At 37.0% G+C, this 20,102-nt stretch overlaps 2 protein-coding genes across 3 annotated transcripts; both read left to right on the top strand.

The window, feature by feature from the left end:
• Positions 1-5,730: 5,730 nt before the first annotated feature.
• LOC141829606 (uncharacterized) lies at positions 5,731-11,064 on the top strand. 2 transcript variants are annotated; one of them, XM_074717117.1, is made up of 6 exons: positions 5,731-6,309; positions 7,259-7,574; positions 7,671-7,950; positions 9,170-9,277; positions 10,058-10,201; positions 10,549-11,064. In XM_074717117.1, the coding sequence occupies exons 1-6, from the start codon at positions 5,817-5,819 to the stop codon at positions 10,723-10,725; spliced, it is 1,518 nt and encodes a 505-aa protein (XP_074573218.1). In that variant the 5' UTR covers positions 5,731-5,816; the 3' UTR covers positions 10,726-11,064. The 2 variants fall into 2 exon arrangements, with proteins under 2 accessions (XP_074573218.1, XP_074573219.1); XM_074717118.1 differs by lacking the exons at positions 5,731-6,309; positions 7,259-7,574; positions 7,671-7,950; positions 9,170-9,277 and adding an exon at positions 9,334-9,381.
• Positions 11,065-13,124: 2,060 nt separating this feature from the next.
• LOC141829372 (uncharacterized) lies at positions 13,125-19,527 on the top strand. The gene is given in 5 exon segments (XM_074716827.1): positions 13,125-13,216; positions 13,339-17,381; positions 17,383-17,551; positions 17,661-19,001; positions 19,264-19,527. Coding segments are annotated over 3 exon segments (5,448 nt in total). The 5' UTR covers positions 13,125-13,216; positions 13,339-13,394; the 3' UTR covers positions 18,953-19,001; positions 19,264-19,527.
• Positions 19,528-20,102: the final 575 nt, after the last annotated feature.

Genomic DNA, 20,102 nt, shown 5'->3' with positions numbered 1-20,102 from the left:
ACATAGGCTAAATGTAGCGGCCGAATTGGAATTCGATCGTTAAATATAGTGGCCGAATTGGAATTCGATCGTTAAATATTGTCGAATTGAAATTCGTTCACTAAATCCAATTACAATAAAATTTTTAATGATTTTTTCATCGATTGTTAATCGGATTTAGCGACCGATTAACGATCAAAAATTCGATCGCTAATCAGTATTATGTATTTTAAATATGGATTATAAATATAGATTATACGAGAAAGAACTTTAATATTGATTGTATGTAAATATAATCATGGGATCTTAATAAATTTTTTAAAATATTAACGACGGAATTAGCGATCGAATTAGAATTCGATCGCTACATTTAGCGACCGAATATGATTTCGGTCGCTATATTTAATTAGTGATTGAAATCATATTCGATCGCTAAATTAAGTGACGAAACGTGAAAATCGATCGCTAAATTTAGCGATCAAACTAGAATTCCGTCGCTAAACTTAGCGATCGAAATCATATTCGGTCACTAAATGTATCGGCTGAATTGAAATTCGATCGTTAAATAAGCGTTCGCTAAATTTAGCGACGGAACGTGAAAATCGGTTGCTAAATTTAGCGACCGAATTAGAATTCCGTCGCTAAATTTAGCGATCGAAATCATATTCGATCGTTAAATGTAGCGACCGAAATCATATTCAGTCACTAAATATAGAGGCCGAATTAGAATTTGATTGTTAAATATAGCGATCGAATTGAAATTCAGTCGTTAAATCCAATCACGATGAATTTTTTTATCGGTCATTAATTGGATTTAGCGATCGATTAACGACCAATGGCGAATTTAAAGCTAACGACCTGATGAACACCAGAATCTGAACCCACAAGTGAGAATTAAAGGCTTCTGATACGAGTTGGCCGGACTTCTTCATCTCTCCGCCGCTATTAAGCCTTCGCCGAATATAACTTCCCTTCCGCTATTAAGCCTTCACCGAGTATAACTTCACTTGCTAGTGACAACAGATTATATAGGAAAATATCAACGTCATGTGATGTTGCCATTCGGTTACGTGATGCTGCCATTCGGTTACGTGAGATCTGTTTTCGCCGATTTGGTTACGTGAGATTTGCTTTCGCCACTCCGGAACGTACATGAGATTCGCGACCGAATTAGAATTCCGTCGCTAAATTTAGCGATCGAAATCATATTCGGTCGTTAAATGTAGCGACCGAAATCATATTCGGTTACTAAATATAGAGGTCGAATTGGAATTTGATCGTTAAATATAGCTTTCGAATTGAAATTCAGTCGTTAAATCCAATCACGATGAATTTTTTATCAGTTATTAATCGGATTTAGTGATCGATTAATGACCAATGGTGAATTTAAAGCTAACGACCCGATGAACACCAAAATCTGAACCCACAGGTGAGAATTAAAGGCTTCTGATACGAGTTGGCCGGACTTCTTAATCTCTCCGCCGCTATTAAGCCTTCGCCGAATATAACTTCACTTCCGCTATTAAGCCTTCGCTGAGTGTAACTTCACTTGCCAGTGACAATAGATTATATAGGAAAATATCAACGTCATGTGATGCTGCCATTCGGTTATGTGAGATCTGCTTTCGCCGCTCTGGAACGTACGTGAGATTCGCTTTCGATAATATCCCTATATTTTATCTCTACGCTCAATGTAGTTATGACAGATTGCTTCCTTCCTCTCGTAAGGAATCTCAGATTTCCATACAAAGGGCATACATTCCAGTGTGGATATCTTATTTGTGGAGGAACCTACCTAGTCTCTGTTAGTGTAACCTTATCTTGATACAAGAAACCATTACCTGAAGCATTCTTAGATAGCAGTATCAATGAGTCATGCTCAACATGCCAAAGACATGCCGAGCTGGGTGTGACCGAACTCTTTTCACATTGTACTTGTGGTAGCTTAGCAAAAGGAGGGTCAGGCCAGCCCAAGATTGAGCTCGGAAGCAGTTGAGTCGTGCCTGTTCCAAAGCTCGAGCTTGGGCCTTGAGAAATCAGATCGCGCCTAATTTGGTGCAAGCTTGCTAGTCACCATTATTATTTTAATTAAAGATGAGCAAAAATTTAGTTAAACCGAATAAATCAATCAAACCGAACCGAATTAAAAATTCGGTTCGGTTATTTCAAAAGTTCGGTTTTTTTAAAAAAAAATCGGTTAATTCGGTTTCGGTTTTAAAATTTCGAATAAATTCGGTTAAACCGAATTAACCGAATCAATTAAATTAGAAAAATAATTTATAAATTTTAAGTAAATAAATGTATAAATCCCTAATTCATTAGTAAAATTTTTATAATATTAAAAAAATCAGTTAATTCGATTAATTCGATAGAAAATCGAATTAAACGATAAAATATCGGTTCGATTTATTCAATTTTTTATTGGAAAATTCGGTCGGTTCAGTTGGTTAAAAAAAATCAATTTATTCGGTTTTCGATTAATTTGATTTTTCGATTAATTTGATTCGATTTTAACCGAATAATCACTCCTAATTTTAATATTTAAAATTATGAATTAAAGTGGCTTTATATTTAAAGCGTGCTGAGCTTGCCTGCCAGCCATGTGCACGATATCATTTTTTATGATTTTTTTATCAATCGTTAATCGGATTTAGCGATCGATTAACGATCAAAAATTTGATCGCTAATCAGTATTATGTATTTTAAATGTGGATTGTAAATATAGATTGTACAGGTTGTATGTAAATATATTCATGGATCTTAATAAATCTTTTAAAATATTAATGATGGAATTAGCGATCGAATTCTAATTCGGTCGCTACATTTAGCAACAGAATATGATTTCGGTCACTACATTTAGCGATCGAAATCATATTCGATCGCTAAATGTAGCGATCGAAATCATATTCAGTCACTAAATGTAGCGGTCGAATTGGAATTCGATCGTTAAATATAGCGATCGAATTGAAATTCAGTCGCTAAATTCAATTACGATGAAGTTTTTTATAATTTTTTATCGATCATTAATCGGATTTAGCGACCGATTAACAATCAAAAATTCGATCGCTAATCAGTATTTTGTATTTTAAATGTGGATTATAAATATAGATTGTACGAGAAAGAACTTTAATATTGATTATATGTAAATATAATTATTTGATCTTAATAAATTTTTTAAAATATTAATGATGAATTTAACGTACGATTGAATTCTAATTCGATCACTATATTTAGCAACTGAATATGATTTCGATGGCTTGGTCTAATAGGTGGTCTGTTAGATTATAATAATAATAATAATAATAGAAAAGGTAGGTATTAGTTATTGAAACATGATCTTGGTTGCTTTTAATTGATGTTAAGTTATTCGACCTTTTGTTGGTGAAGTGTAACATCACTTTAGAATAAATCTGAGTAACAAATTTTAATTTTAAAATAGAAGCACCAAAAGGTTTTAAAGCTTTTGCATTTGTAGAAAAATATTTATCTTAGAAAACATGATGGACATTAATATTAAACATTATTCAATGATAAGATAAACTAAATATTTCTTCAAAATTCACTAACTTTTTATATTTTAACGTTCGAATTTTAATAAATTACCGTCTATCTTTTTGTTTTGACAAAACGCACCAATTGTAAATTGTGATGAAAGCAGCTTCATTGATAATTTTCATCTTTGTATCTAACAATGTGGTACTGTTGCGAAGATTAAGTTTAACTTCTAATTTTATGGAAATTTCTGGGGTTAAATGTAAAAGATAGCTAAGTTATCTTGGATAAAAATGAAAAGAGCATCTGAAATTATATAAATTATCAAAAAGACACTTCAGCATATGTTTTACAAATATTTATTATTATAATAATTATTTAATAGCTGCTATAAGAAATTATTTTTTAACTGTTATAATATGCTTAAGATTTAAAATTTAATTTCATTAAACTGTAATAGATAATTTTAATAACTACTAGTAACTATTATACAATTGTAACTAAATTTTAAACTTTAAAATTTTGAATCTTAAATTCTAAACTTTAAATATTATTATTTTACCAAAATAATTTTTATTAACTTGGTCAAAATTATTTAAACATCATCAAAATTATTTTAAATTAATCACAAATATTTTAAAATAATTATAGAAACTACTAAGTAATTAATACTATAATGAGAGGAACTTACCACCTCAATGGTTGATCGGTCTCATAATCATCTGTAAAAAAGTAAATCAAAAAATTACAATTGACTACTATAAAAAAAGATATTATTTTAATTTCACCTAGATTCATACTAAATAGTACTATAACATTACAAAATATATTATAACAACTACATAATAATTTTTACACCTTATAATAATTAATCATAACTACTCTAATAATATTAAAAATAAAAAAATAATATTATAATAACTACTTAATAATATTAAAATAAAAATATTATAGAAATAAAATAATTTGATGAGGATATTCTTTTTTATATTTTTTTAAAAAAGCGGCCTCCAATGTTTATTTTAATTTAGGACGCCCTGGAATTTCCCCCAATTATTTTTCTCTGGGTCCGCATACTTTTATCCTGCGTCGGGCGGTGAGCTTGCCGAGTGGGGACGAGACAGACAGTTGAGCGCGCATCCGACAGAAAGCGACGCGTCAGCCTCCGACACGCTACTGTCATACGCCACTCAATTCTCACGAGTCACATCTACCCGAAACGAATACCCAAAATATTTACCCACTTAGTGCTTGGTTCATAACGTGGGGTTGCATTTGAGGTCCATGACAATGCTCTCAGGTGCAAAATTCGGGTTGCCAAAAAGTGTCGTGCCTTTAATTTCCAATCTTACTGATTTTAATAAAAGAGGAAAGAAAAACCTATCCGTCGAACCGCCCGCTCCAACCGTGCCGGCGGGGGCCACCGAAGAAAAATCACGCGATCCTCTACAACTCGCAGTGCAGATAAAATTTGTTGGTCGACACGTGTCTATTACAGGTGGAGTGTGACTTGGCGGAGAGTTTGTAGGCCGTGCGATCAAGATTCCTGCGCGGCTCGGAACAATTCGGAGTGCATTTGATCACCAGATCATGGATTCGCTCTTCCTCTTCCTCCTCTTCCTCTGTGCTTTGGCTTCGAAGCTTTAAGCATTTAGCATGCGGCTTGGAGATTCGTGCGCCCTCGAATGGCGGCGCCGAGGGTGGAGGAAGTGATCGACTTCCTGTTTGCGCGCGGGTTCTCTGCCGCAGCCGCCGCCCTCCGCGACGACGTACTTTCCGGCTGTCCCGCGAGCCAGGCGGCGGAGCTCGACCTCGACGCCGGCATAGCTCTCCCGCCCCTGAAACTTTCGCCGCCATCCCTTGGCGGCGAAGGCGGCGGCGATACTGCGCGTCCCAGTGCGGACTCCAGCTCTTCAGACACGTTCGTCAGCTTCGGTTCTTCGCCATTCGGTACGTTGGTTTTTTGACTCGGTTATTTGTTCGATCTCGTCGCTCATTGTATCGCTTTGCTGTTTTCTGTGCGAATTTTACTTGCTTCCGCCAATCTCGGCTCTCTGATGCTTTGTTGTCGCCTATTCGAGAACCAATCTTTCAAAAAGAACTTTTTTTGTGCTTATTTCTCATTTCAAGATCAATTGCAAACGAGCTTGTAATGAATCTGAGTAACTTCTTAACCTTTTCAATTACTTGGATTTCATGGAACAGAACTTTTGAATCCCTATGGAGTCTGGTCACCTGCTCGGTCTAGATCGGATGAGGAATCAACCGATCGGCAATCAGACTTTGGGACAGCCAGAGAGTATAATAACTATTGGTATGATGACCAGATTGGAGAATATTGCGATATGCTATTCGTCCAAACAGATTCTGGTCAATTGCACAGCGAGGACAAGTTCATCATGTCTGCAGAGGGAAAGGATCAGTTTGAGAAACAAGAAATGTTTGATTTTGGAGAAGACGAACATAGGCATAAGCATGACCATGTTGGTCGTAAGGGATCTGTTGATATCTACAATTGTCCTCTCCCAATTCGTGATGGCTGGAGTGGATCAAAGATCCATGAAAATGAGGAGGTTGCTGAAATGATTAGAAGCTCAAGCTTTGCTGTTTATGGTCGCTATCAGATCTTGGATGACCAGACAGAGAGGTTAGATGAATGTGGAGAGAATGAGGTTTGCTTCAAAAGGATACATGAGCAGCCTGATACCATTATTTTAGAACAGGATCTGTTTCATGATAGAAGTCGAGTTGAAGGTAAAGAATGCTCAGAATCAGATATCACAGAGGAAAAACTGCAGCCACTTGATCACAATGTGGTTAATGATACTACGCGTGGAAGTGAGCTCTTTGCTTTTTAATTATGTTCTATTTATTTTGTTATCTGAACATATTTTATGATTTCACCATCAATTTTTCTTAACAAAATGTGTTGGTTGATTTTGATGATGCAGATTAGAAGTTTAAGTAATAACTAGGACCTATTTCTTATTTTTGGATTCTGTGAAAAACACTTTGGTAAAAGTTAGACATGCTTTTAGGAGACTGACCATTTATTGGAACTGTTAAAGAGATCCCAACCACCTTGTTCCATTCATTCCTGTTCTTGATGAGGTTTTGACCACTATGAGTTCTCTCTTCCTAAGTCTCTGGTGCTGCATCATTTTGTCAATCTACCTTGAGCAAAGTTAACTGCACAATAGGATGATGATTTGATTCAAGAATACTGGTCTATCCAAAGAGCAGCATGCACTCTGGTTCATTCATTACATACGTTTTTCACTTGGATACTAGCTATACTACTTAGCATGCTGACTCATGTACTGGTAGTTACCCTCCCATTGGTATTGAATCAGTCCATAACTTCTAATCCTTTATTTGAGCTTTGTTCTTAGCATATTTTACAGTGTGTTCAGACTCACTTATAAGATCTTGAGTTTGCGGTGTCTTTTGTTCTATTTAATAAAATGGCATGCATGATTATTAGTGGTCAAGTATTGGCATACTCAAGGAAACAATTTTTTTGTCACTATTTGATTGCTCAATTTCTAACTTCTTGGTGCCAATTTCACATATGACTCTGTACTGTATAGCTTCAGTCAGGATAATTCTTTTCCTTTTGCTATATCTCGTACCCATACTGCTGCACCTCCATCAATCAGAGTAATATTAGTTAAGTTTATATCAAAATATGTTAAACATCTTGCATTATAATGTCTGCAGGGACATATTGATGTGCAATCTTTTCCTTTGCAGTTTCTGTCCTCATTGAAGTTTGCTTGTGGTGCAGAGTATGATACTAAAATAAAAAACGATAGCAAAGGAGATTCATATAACAGAAACATATTTTTGGTGAACAAGATGGATGGTGGGGAGTTGCAAAAAGAATGTTACAGTATATCACCTTTTGAAGAGGAAGTTTGCAAACAAGGTGCTAAATCTGCCCATGGAGATGGGGATTGTAGGATAGCTAACAAAGAATTACAGGAACCTGAAGCTGTTGACATGGAATTAGAGGTTGATATTGGTGATGAGCTTCGTCTTTATAATTCTCATGAAAATGAACTAGAAATATTTGACTTGAGAATAATTCACCGTAAAAACAGGTTTGGATCCATAACTTCCATCTAGACCATTTTTGTGCAACATAACGCACCTACTTCAGAAAACAAATGTGCTGAATTCTTGTGCATCAACTTCAGGACTGGCTTTGAAGAAAACAAAGAGTTTCCAATTGTCTTAAAATCAGTTATAGGAGGCAGATATTATATCACAGAGTATCTTGGTTCTGCTGCATTTAGCAAGGTTGTTCAGGCTCATGATCTTCATACAGGAATGGATGTTTGCCTTAAGATAATAAACAACAATAAGGATTTTTTTGACCAGAGTTTAGATGAGATTAAACTCCTTAAGTTTGTTAACAGACATGATCCTTCTGATGAGCACCATTTATTGCGCCTTTATGACTACTTCTACTATCAGGTATTGTCTATGTTATTCTATTTTTGAATAAAATAATTTGTATATGTTAACTCCGTCAGAATGTCAAACACTTGTTTCTTAGTTCCTCATGGACGTCTAGTTCTTATTTCTTCATTTGGTATAAAATATAAAAGTTCTTATTTGTTGTTGTTTTCTTTCTGAAACAAAAGTGAAGGGAAAGATCCCCACCAATCTATTACTAAGCAAGACTTATGAACGTAGTACAGATCATGCACATTGCTTGGAATAGTTTAAAGGTAAAAATGCGAGTAACAAAATTAGGATGATGGAGAAGTGAAAAACTTGTAATGTCAGTAGAAATGGTGCCTTCCAATCAGTTGTTCTTGCTACTGGACATGAAGCAGACGTACTCCATCCAACTTATATTCCTTTATCAGGAGAAGTGACATGTGCCTGTGGGCAACACCAACATTTACAGGGCTCAGTTTACTAGCAATGCTCCAGCGGAACAGAAAACACATGCACCAGCTGCTTGCTGCACATAACAGATGGTCATGCTACTGTAAGCCAAGAAGCAGGAATAACATGTGTCCTTGGCCTTGATAATTAATGACAAATAACTAACTTTCATCAGTGCAAACCTATAAATAATCACTCTTGCAAGGGGGTAGGAGAGTGGACTCGAGATCAGAGAACCACTGATATTCCACCCTGCTTTATTCCATATGAAGCAACTGCAGCATCTTGGCAAGGAGAGCACTTTGGCCAACCTCATTTAGATGCTGAATGATAGCCAATACTCAAGGTTCTCCTGCAAGAACCGAAACCTACTTTGCCTGGCCTGATCTAATAACCTCAGTCATTTATCATGGAGATGCTATGTTAAGAGTGGCCTAGAATTCATTAGTGGTGCAAAATCTATATTATTGTTTCATCACTTGGAAGTTTTTTTTTATTGATATGGATTTGTTTATTGACTTCCAAAATTTTGCATCTGTATTATTAATCTTAATTCCCATTATCTGTAATTTTGAAGCTGTAATTAGACATCTGTACTATTAATGTCTTTTCTCTTCATCAAAGATTGATTTTTGATTTTTTTTTGTTGCTTTACCTTCTGATATATGCTTCCTGCTGTATATTTATCACATACTTTGGTAGCTAGCACATAATATCAAAATGTTGACTCTACTTTCTTTTGCATGCTGGTTCTTGTAGACAAACAAAGTGTCCTGATATCATCAATTAAATGCTGCAGGAACATCTTTTCATTGTTACAGAGTTGTTGAAAGCTAACCTGTATGAATTTCAGAAGTACAATCATGAGTCTGGTGGGGTGGAATACTATACATTGTCCAGAATACAGGTATGTGATTTACTTGCTATAGATCATGACTGTGTTATGCCACACGATATAAGATTGATATCTGGTCCCTAGGTTGCATCCTGGCTGAGCTGTATACTGGTGATGTAAGTTCCACTCTTTATCTTTCTAACCTAATTTATCAAACATACAATACTACACACTTTGGTGAGGTGCATAAAAATTTTGCGTGTTAGGCGACATAGTTCCATAGTCTTACAGCAAAGCAAAGTGGACATTTGACTTTATGTTAGCCTTCATGGTATGATGTAAATATAACTGCTGTCAAAATGGAGGAAAATAATTTTTTTGACTTTCCTGTAATGGTTCAATTACTTTCTGAGCATTTTCTTTTTCACCAATTCATCGGGTGAAGTCTCTAGTCCAAAGGAGCAAGGATAAGTGGACAACTATTAGAGATTTATCAGACTCTAGCACTATGTTTTTTTTTCTCCTCTCATTCAGTTTCTAGATTATTTTGAAAATGTTGAGATTTTCATAACAAGATCTTCTAGGAAAAAGTTTATTGTGTTCTCTGCTACATTTAGATATTATCTTTGTTTGATATTTCTGCGGTCTTAGTTCCACCAATCAATTTGAAAATTTCAACTTTTGAAACTGTTGGTTCCACAGTGACAGTGGACTTCAAAAGTTCAAAGATGGAGGTTCAGGATGATCGTTTAGTGTCTTGCATTTTGTTGCAATGAATTGAGTTTAATTTATTCTAGAAATGTGTCGATACACAGCAAACAAATTACAGTCTAAAATTTCTCTGCTATTCAGGTACTATTTCCAAATGACTCAGTACCCATGATACTTGCTCGGATGATCGGGATCCTCGGTCCAATTGATGAGGAGATGCTTGCACTGGGACTGGAAACAAGCAAATATTTCACTGAAAAATATGATCTTTATCACATGAATGAGGTATCTCTCCCTCCCCGAATGATTTTCTTTCTCATGCTGAGTTTTATATTTCATGGTGGAATCTGAGATCATATGAATGCTTGTTCATGATCGAACATGCATTTTCAACATAGGAACTCTTAGTCATGCCACTTAAAGAAAACCAAAACCTAAGAGCATTACAGCTGAAATCTTCCATGGCTTTGTAAGAAATGAGAAATCTATTCGAAATCATGATCAAATACCTGCCGAGTGCAGCTATCTCATTCAAATTAGCTGTCATGAATGCTTGCTTGCAGTTATGTACTCTGTACTTTCGGGCACGCTCCAATGTTCTAACAAAACCGATAAACATATCTTCATTACAGGAAACAGGCCGAGTTGAGTACCTAATACCCGAGAGTTCCTCACTGTCGCATCAGCTGCTAGATTCTGATGCCAAATTTGTTGATTTTCTTTCTTATTTGCTCCAAATAAACCCGAGGAGGAGACCGACAGCTAGTGAAGCACTAGAACATGAATGGCTCTCCATTTCCTACCATTGACACATGAAGTTTCATCATGCAGTCATAAAGTTGAAGAACTCAAACTCAAGCATGTACACATCCTCCTCTCAGAAGATTCAACCAAAAGATTCAAATAACCCTTTTTCTTGTGAGTATGCAGTTTGGCCATCACCAATTTTACAACAGGATTGTGTAAATATTCCATAATTGTGTCCTTTGCGAGAAGAAAGTGTTGCGTATTGATGTAAATAATTTGCCGGATATTGTAATATTGTGGCTTGAGTTCATGCTTGTCTAAGTTTTGAGGCTTTGAAAGTTTGCAGCTCCAAGAACTGACTGATCTCTACCATTGTTCCTTCACAGAGCAGCTGTGTTGGATTGTGTTGGCAATTTTATGTAATCATGGAAAATGGTTTCCTGAGATGATATTTCAATATTTTGGAACAATATTATAGTCTATTTAGTTATTAAAGAAATAATTAAGGTTTAGGGTTGTTCAAAGGCTCATCGAGATTTGAGAATATACAAAAGACGCACATCTTTTTCGTTTTACCCTCTATTAAAGTTGACCTTTTCACTTTCTTTCTTCTCTCCTTCGTGTAACAATTTTCCTCTTTTCTCTTCCCTTTTAAATTAAATTAAAATTTCTTTTCTTCTCTGCAAGTAACAATTTTCCTCTCTTTTCTCTTCTCTTAAATTAAATTTTAATTTAAACTTAAATTCTAAAACGTGGACTTGATGTTAAAAAATTAATACTACTATGGGTTTAATTTGATCCCAAATCATACCCACTGTGGCTTGGTATTGAGAGATTAACACTACTATGGACCTAGTCTAATTCTAGATCAGATCTAACATGGGCTTGATCTCTTAAAGACTAGGATAATAATTCTAGTTGAAAGTTAACATAACATTGGAGCACATTTGGATAGGTCAAAATAAGCAATGGAAAGCATCATTAGACTCCTCGCAATGTCAAAAACCCACATGATTTGAAATTGGTCCAATTGGACATGTCTAGATCGATTAGTGAGTTTTGATCGAAATCCACTAATGAACCTAAGCTATTTGAATTTTTAAAAACTTGCAACTACTAGAAAAGGTTGAGCGAAAAGAAGGTACATATGGTGTCAAACTTTGATTCTGATTGAGGAACAACATGAGCATGATGTTGGAAGATCAACATTACCACGACCTTGATCTAATCCCAGATCAGGTCCCAATGTGAACTGGTCTGATCATAGATCATATTCCAACGTGGGCCTAGTCTAATGAAGACTAGGATCACGATTATAACCTAGGTCCATTAATGAATTTCAATTAAAACTCACTGATTGACTTAGACATGTCGATTGTACTCATTTCAGGTCATGTGAGTTTCTAAGATTGCAAGGAGTCCAACAATGCCCCTATTGCTTATTTCAGCTTCTTCAGAGGTGTTATAATATTATGTTAACTTTCAGTTAGAACGTAGTCTTGGTTTTTGAGAGATCAAGTCTCACATTGGGTCTGATTTGGGATCAAACTAGGCATGTGATAGTGTTGATCTCTCGATACGAGACATATGTTGTTCCTTGATCAGAACAAATGTATGACACCATATGTATGTTCTACAGATTAGCCCTTTCTAGTGGTTGTAAGTTTGTAAAAATCTAAATAATTTAGGTTCATTAATGAATTTCGATTAAAATTTATTAATTGATTTAGACAGGTTTATTGAATTCATTTCAAGACATGTAGATTTTTGAGGCTCTAAGGAGTCCAACGATGCTTATATTACTTATTTTAGCCTCTTTATTTATGCCGATTAAAATTGATGAAATTTAAATTAAACTTTAAGTTAATTTAAGAGAAAGAAAAGAGAAAATACTGTATGCAAAGGAGAAAGAGAAAATAATAAGCCATTGTCATAGGAGTAAAAGGAGAATTCGATATGCCTTTTGAAAAATCTAAAACTAGTGTGCCTTTTAAGAATTCTGAAACTTTGAGTGTGCCATTTGAAAATTCACTGTTAAATCTTTCCATTATAAAAAATAGTTAAATATTTAATTGTGTTATAAACTTAGATATAACTATAAGAGAAATACATAAGATCAGATAAATTAAATATGATTAATTTAAATTTAAGCATTTTAGATTAGTATTTGAGTACTAATGAATCGTTTATCTTATTTTTACATTGTAGATGAAAAAATAAAAATAGAGAATTATTTTTGTAAAAAGGTAGGGTGATGATTTTGAAACTAAGGGGTATATTTAAAAAATAAATAAACTGAGGGTGAATTTTGAAACTAAGGAGTATATTGAAAAAAAAAAAGAAAACCGGCTCGATAAGAAATGGGCCGGTCCGGGCAAAGAACCAACCCGGGTCAGGCCCATTGACTATCTAAGACGAGCCCTTTCCGCCCCTGCAAACGTTCTTCCTGCTCTAATGGAATTCGAGGATCTCGTCTCCTTCCCTACCCTCTTCTTCCCCTCTTCGAGTCCCTTCGAATCTCTCGTTTTGGGGCGGTGGAGCTGCAGGATCCAGGTAATTCGTCCAAAACCCACCCTTTTGTTTCTTTGATCTCCCTCTTTCTGGTTCCGTAGCTGATTCTAGGGTTCTGAAATGTGCTTTTGAAGTTTGTTGAGTTCACGATTTGCTGTCGTTAGCTTAGGTGGTTTGTCGAAAGCTGCGGAGGAGGAAATTCTAGGTTTTTTCCTGTTCAATGGCTTCGCGCCTATCGGAGGAGCGCACCACGGGCCTGGACTTGAACGCAGGGGAGCTGGAAGAAGGAAGTACGGACTCAGGTGCTGAACTTGTTTCTGATACTGGAGGAGAAGTAAGCATCAGTGCAGAGTGTTTGGTTTTTCGTAACTCGGAAGGAAGCGTTTTGAATGCCGACGGAGTCGCGGATTGTAGCGACGCTGCAGAAATAACAGAGAGTTTGAGGAATCGAGAGGAGAAGCAAAGTGGTGCAAGAAATCCTTACCATACACCTGAAAGGAATGTGGTTGAGACAGTGAACGTAGTTGCGCTTGATGTTGAAGATGAGATCAAGCCAGCCGAGTTTGAAAAGAGTGGTAGTGAAGTTGAAACCTTTGAGAAGCTTGAATCTTCTTCGACAGAGAAAACAAGTTTGGAGAATGCTGCACACACTGATAACTCGCTAAAGGGAAGAATTCTGCTGGCAGGACATGAAATATTGGAACGCCATTTGGCGACTGCAGATGAATATGAAGCTCAGGGAAAGGTAGAAATGTATTACATGGAAACAGCAGGTGTCGCTAAAGATGAGTGTTTGAAAAATGAAGATGAAGCTGAGCTTGTGGAGGAAGATACAATCAATGAAGAGAAGCAAGATAACATGTCAAATGTCTCATTCGACAGTGATTCAGTTGCTCCACCTCTTCAGGATAAACTGGTCCTTGATTCAGTAGCTTCGGAGCATCATAGCCGAGTTGGCACTTGCAAGCCTGAAATTAGTGCATTTGGTGGAGACCATGATCTGGGGAATGCAGAACCAACCACTTTTGATTTTGATGGGGATGGAGTTGAGATAACAGAGGATACACCAAGTCCAGAGGGTATCAAGGTTGAGATCTTAGAGTTTAAAAATCAAACTGAATGCAAAGAGGGACCATTATCTGATAAAGTTTGGAACCAGAAAGTTGATGAACTAACACCACCAGATGAACATGTTGCAGTTTCTGTATTTGGTGAACCAGAAAAGAGAGAATTTGGTGATGAAAAATTGGAAAGCAAGCTTGTTAACACAGAATGTTCATCAGGGAATCATGCATTTCTGGAAGCTGACAAGTTGGAGGTTCAGGTGAATACAGGGGATGAGTGTATGGAGGCTAGCGATGGAATTGAACTTTCTGGAGATCCAGAGATGGTAATCCAAGTGGCAAATGATGATTCAGAGATGGGCCCGGGAGCTGATGCATTGGATGCAGGTGCTGAAGCTGATGGAGCACCTAGTCAGATATTACTGCAGGATGGCAATGCAATCAAACTACCTCAGGATTGCCTTTCTACTGCAGATAAAATTGAAGGTTTACAAAAGGAGGCGGTGAATTGGAAGGCCATTAATGAGCAATGTCATGGAACAGAAGGTACTGTAGTTGGAAGTTCTGTTCAGAATGAAGGATCAACTCATATTCCTGGCGTCTTAACTGGTGACATGGAAGTTGTCCATATGGATAATCATTACAAGGAGTCTATTGAGTTGGATAGACAAACTGTGGCAGGTGAATCTTCCATGTTACATAGTTCTGAGAACAATACTTTTGGGACCGAGATGCCTTATGTTGACTTGATTCAGAATTCTCAAGATGAAGAAAGTTCCATCCAGCAAAAACACTCTAAAAAGGTCAGTGTAGTGTCTTCAGATGGTGTTGAAAACAATCGAGTGAATAATGATAAAATAAATTCAGATATGATGACTGGCCCAATTATGGAAGTAAACATTTCTGAAAAAGATCCGTTGGGTGAATATATTCCAGATGTTAGTTTCATGATTTCAACAGAATCTGATGCAGATATAGACATTCGAGTTGTGGAAGTTGACACTGGAGATATTCACTTATTGGAAGAAGCACACATGATTGAGAGGGTTTCTGGTGCAGCAACAGAAACAGAGGAGATGGAAATTGATAGATGGAACATGAAAAATAATGAAAGTAGTGCTACAGCAAATGATTTCATTTCAAATCCTCAAGTATTAATGTCAAAGAACCAGTTTGTTGTTGATGAAAAACTCAATGCGGGAGATGCTAGAGTTTCCTCCTCAAATTTGGTTTTAGAAGCAAAGTCAGATGAAGATATGATGATTGATGAAGAACTCCCAAATGATAACAAGCAAACAGTCACACATGTTGCTGCAAGAGCTGAAATTTCAATTGAAGATATTGGCCAACATCCCTGTTACTACTTTCCTTCAAAAGATGAATACGGTTTTTCTATTTCTGATCTTGTTTGGGGCAAAGTCAAGAGCCATCCTTGGTGGCCTGGCCAAATTTTTGATGCATCTGATGCATCAGATTTGGCATTGAAATATCAAAAAAAGGATAACTTTCTTGTGGCCTATTTTGGGGACAAGACGTTTGCTTGGTGTGATGAATCTCAATTGAAGCATTTTGAGATACATTTCCCACAACTGGAAAAACAAAGCAGTTCAGATGTGTTCACAAGTGCAGTCAATGGTACATTGGATGAGTTCTCTAGACGCATTGGGTTGGGTATGACTTGTTTCTGTTTGCCTGAAGTTGGCAGCATCAATTGCCAAAAGGTTGAGAATGCTGGAGTTCGTAAAGGTAGCAATGGCTATATGCTTGACAGACCTGCTATTTTAAGCTACTTTGAACCTGACGAACTACTTGAATATATTAAAAATTTAGCTCAGTTCCCTCATTATGATACTGATCGCATGAGCCTTGTGCTCGCTAATGCTCAGTTGAAGGCATTTTACAGGTCTAAGGGTTATCCTGAACTTCCTTCTTTTAATTTTTTTGATGGTGGGATAATTGACTGTGATGACGACATTTCACACTTAAATTCTGAAAGCATTGGGAAAGATTTGTTCAAGCAATCGTGTCATATTCTCTGTGATTCTGGAGAACAGGGATCAAGAGGACACAAAAAGCAGAAGCATGTATTGGAGGATGGGAAAAAGCAAAAGAGCTTATCTGAGTTAATGTTACCTGAAGATTCTCAGCTAGAAAGTGGTGTGATAATTAAATCTTTTATTGAAGCTGATCATGATTCAGTTCCATGTTCTTCTAGCAAGAGGCAGAAGATTATTGACATTGATTCATCTGACTCAGCGAGAAGTAAGAAAAGACGGCCAGAGTCAATAGGAGATACGGAAATGAACCTACCATCACCAGCTATTAGAAGTTCTTTTAAAGTTGGAGAGTATATACGTCGTGTTGCAAGCCAACTGACTGGGTCTTCCTCTAATCTTAGAACTTTTAATGAATCATCTCTGAAGGTCTGTAAAGGGGATAGCGTATATGATGACTTTGCTTCTGATGGTTTTGGGGATACTATGATGGAGAGCCCAAGTTTTGAACTAGATGATTCAGAGTATTATGCCTCTCCAAATGAAATGTTCTTGCTGCTGCATTTGGCAGCCAGAGATCCTATCGAAGGGTATGATTATCTATCTAGTCTAAGCAGTTTCTTCACTAAATTTAGGAACTATTGTGTTTCTTCTTCTGCTAGTGAAGAGAAACATCTCGAGGAAGAAAGAGCTGAAAAGGATAAGAAACGGAGAGTCGAAGCTTTGTCAGTTTTTTCTGAGGTGATAGAAACTGATCACATGATGGATTCTTACTGGTCTGACTTGATATCTCATAACCGCCCTACTAAAATCAAAGTCGAAGTTCATACTCCGGCTCAAAGGAGAAAGAGGAAAACTTCAAGACAAACATCTGCTCTGATTTCTGTTCCTGTTGTGCAAGCCACAGAACATATTCAAATTGGAATAGCTTGTCCCAGTATGAAGCAAGTACTATCCTCAGATAGGCCCATAATCAGTGACAATGCAAAGATGGTTGATACGTATATGCCTACAGCTTTGGTTTTGAATTTCAATAGATCCAGTTCTCTTCCTTCTGAAATTGATCTGATTCGGATTTTCAGTCGTTATGGACCAATAGTGGAAGTCCAACAGGAGAGCAACAGCGTCAAACTAGTTTTTAAGCGGCTGTACTGATGCCGAGATGGCTTTTAGTAGTGCTAGAAAATATGGATGGTTTGGGCCATCACTTCTCAGTTATCATCTCAGATATCTATCGTCAACACCAGATACTTCTGCTGACATCCAGCAATCAGACAAGTGTGCTGCACTATCAGAACATAGTAACTTGGAAACCCCAGGTAATATCTGTTTAATTATGTCTAATGTTTTTCAGAAGCCAATGTTTTAAGACAAATAATATAGCACTCATCAAAAGCAGCAACATAAACATTCTTCATTCATTGTTAGGGAATGATTCAGATTCCAATCTCAAAAACAAATGTGATGCAGAACCCATGGAGGGTATCTGTGCAGACATCCCCTGTGACCATCCATCAGTATCTAATGCTTATATAGACACTAATTCCCAGAACCAAAGTGAACTAGTATTTGCTGGGAATGGTAGAACAGACACTACTGCTGTCCTTCATACATCTGCTTCTGATGCTTCTCCAGACAACAGTCTCCTGATGCAAAGTGATACAGGGATCACAGAGGAGAGCAAGACAGACTTTCCAGGTGACCATCTGTCAGTGTCAGTTGCTTCTCTAGATTGTGATGTCCAGAACCAAAATGATGCAGTACTTGTGCAGAGTAACACTGACGCCAACCTTCCCTGTGACACCCATCCACTGACATCTAACATTTGTTCAGACACCAATCTGCAAGACAAATGTGACATGGTATCAGACATCATTCTCCAAGAAAATAGCGATGCCTTAGTCAGATCCACTGACTCTGACATTCACAATGAACTTCATCCTTCTTGTATATATGAGGTTCCGCCTGATAATCTCGATGACAAAGGTGATGCAGTAATGACGGAAAGCAGGTCAGTTGCTTCTCTAGATTCTGATGTTCCGAACCAAGGTGATGCAGTACCCTTGGATAGTGACACGAACAATCTTCCCTGTGATCTTCATCCACCAATATATGACACCTCTGTTGATACCAATCTCCAAGAAAAGCATGAAACAGTATCAGACACCACCATCAGTGATGTTATAGTTAAAGATGGTGTTGGCATTCACAGTGAACTTCATGCTTCCATATCTGATGCTCTGATACTTAATGATCTCCGTGCAAAAAGTGATGCTTTACTGATAGAGAGATCAGTTACATCTCTAGATTCTGATGTTCAGACCCAAAGTGATGGAGTACTCAATGAGAGTAGCACCGTCAGCCTTCCCGGTGACCTTCATCCGCCGAGGGCTGACTCTTCTCAAGCAAACATCAATCTTGATGAAAACAGTAATATTGTAGTTAGAGACGACAATAACTCTGACACTGACAGTCAACATCATGCTCCCTTACCTGATTCTCCTCTACTCAATGACCTCCATGGCAAAAGTGATGTGGCACTAATAGAGAACAGTGAGGTACAACTTCCCGGTAGCATTCATCCATCAATTTATAATGCTTCTACAGAAGCCGGTCTTCAATGTGAAAGTGATACAGTAGTCACAGAGAGTAGTAATGTGAGCTCTTCCAGTGCTGTCCATGGATCAACACTTGATGCTTATCCATACTCCAAGCCATGATAAACTAGTGATGCAGCACTAGTGGAGAGTAGCAACTTGGATTTTCCAGGTAAGATTCATCACGTACACAATACTCATGTCCCAAAACTGATCACAAGAAAAAAAAAGACTTTTCACTTGCATTGCATTCAAATTACTATATCCAATTATTTTGTTCCTTTGTTTTGTTTGATTGCTAGTCTAGCTCATTAGTCTCACTAGGATAGGCATAGCAATGTGAAATAGAATTTTATGACTCCCAATAGTTGTGATTTATGGTTTGCTGTTTTTCCAAATATACATGCTTATGCAAATTCATTCTTTCCATTCAGCAAAAGCAGATAGAGTTGTCTTGAACCCTATGCAAGGTGTACAAGAGTTGCTGATGTCAAGATGGCTAGATCATCTTCAAAGAGTTCATGCTGATGTGTCATTAAGGTATCATCTTTCTGCTTGACTTATCTCAGAAACTACTATGGAGCAATTCAAGTGCATGTTGTATAATAGAGGTAATCTGCTTTACCTTGAGAAAAATTTTACAATGTTGGAGCACGCATCTTAAGGAATGCTTCATCTAAAATATTTTTATGGTGCTATCTGAATCCCAAACATGATTGATTGTCATTACCATAGTTATTAAGCCCCGACTGGACCCGGCTTGTCTGACTGAGAAAAACTAGACTCAGGTCCTTCATCAGGTCGGTTTCTTAATCAGATGGATAGGCAATTGAATTGGTCAAAAACAATTTGAACTGCCCAATTCTATAAATTTACAATGTTAATAATCCTCAAACTGTTACAAATATCATGTGCAAAAACAAGAAAGAATCTAAAATAGGAATGACTGCTGCTGGATTTAACATAAGTGTTTGATTGTGTTGGTTTTGCTATTATCTGCTTTTTCTTAGATCATAAAAGAGTCTTTGACTTCTCCTAGGCTCCATACACCTTGTGACAAGGTACATCAGCCATGTCCAAACTTCAACTCCCTCACCTTCTTTGATTGGGCACGCCGCTGACACCTTCCTTGGGTCGACCCTCTCGACTCGTTCACCCTCCTATCGCTCTTCTCCTAATTGGGCAACAAACTTGAGACAACTGCATAGCGCAATGGATGACTGATGATGATTGAACATGCTGAATTGCTAACGATAGGCTACGGGATGGTGTG

Source organism: Curcuma longa, chromosome 5, assembly GCF_044706935.1.
Source record: "Curcuma longa cultivar G26 ecotype Majalengka, Jawa Barat chromosome 5, ITB_CL_G26_1.1, whole genome shotgun sequence".
In the NCBI taxonomy this organism is placed as follows: Eukaryota; Viridiplantae; Streptophyta; class Magnoliopsida; order Zingiberales; family Zingiberaceae; genus Curcuma; species Curcuma longa.
The sequence above is the reverse complement of the archived record's forward strand: the minus strand, read 5'-3'. Positions and strand labels throughout refer to the sequence as shown.

Coding starts and splice junctions, on each gene's coding strand:
- LOC141829606 (XM_074717117.1), top strand. CDS start 5,817: ATGCTATTCGTCCAAACAGATTCTGGTCAATTGCACAGCGAGGACAAG. Junction 9,278..10,057: donor ATACATTGTCCAGAATACAG/GTATGTGATTTA, acceptor TCTGCTATTCAG/GTACTATTTCCAAATGACTC. Junction 10,202..10,548: donor ATCTTTATCACATGAATGAG/GTATCTCTCCCT, acceptor TCTTCATTACAG/GAAACAGGCCGAGTTGAGTA.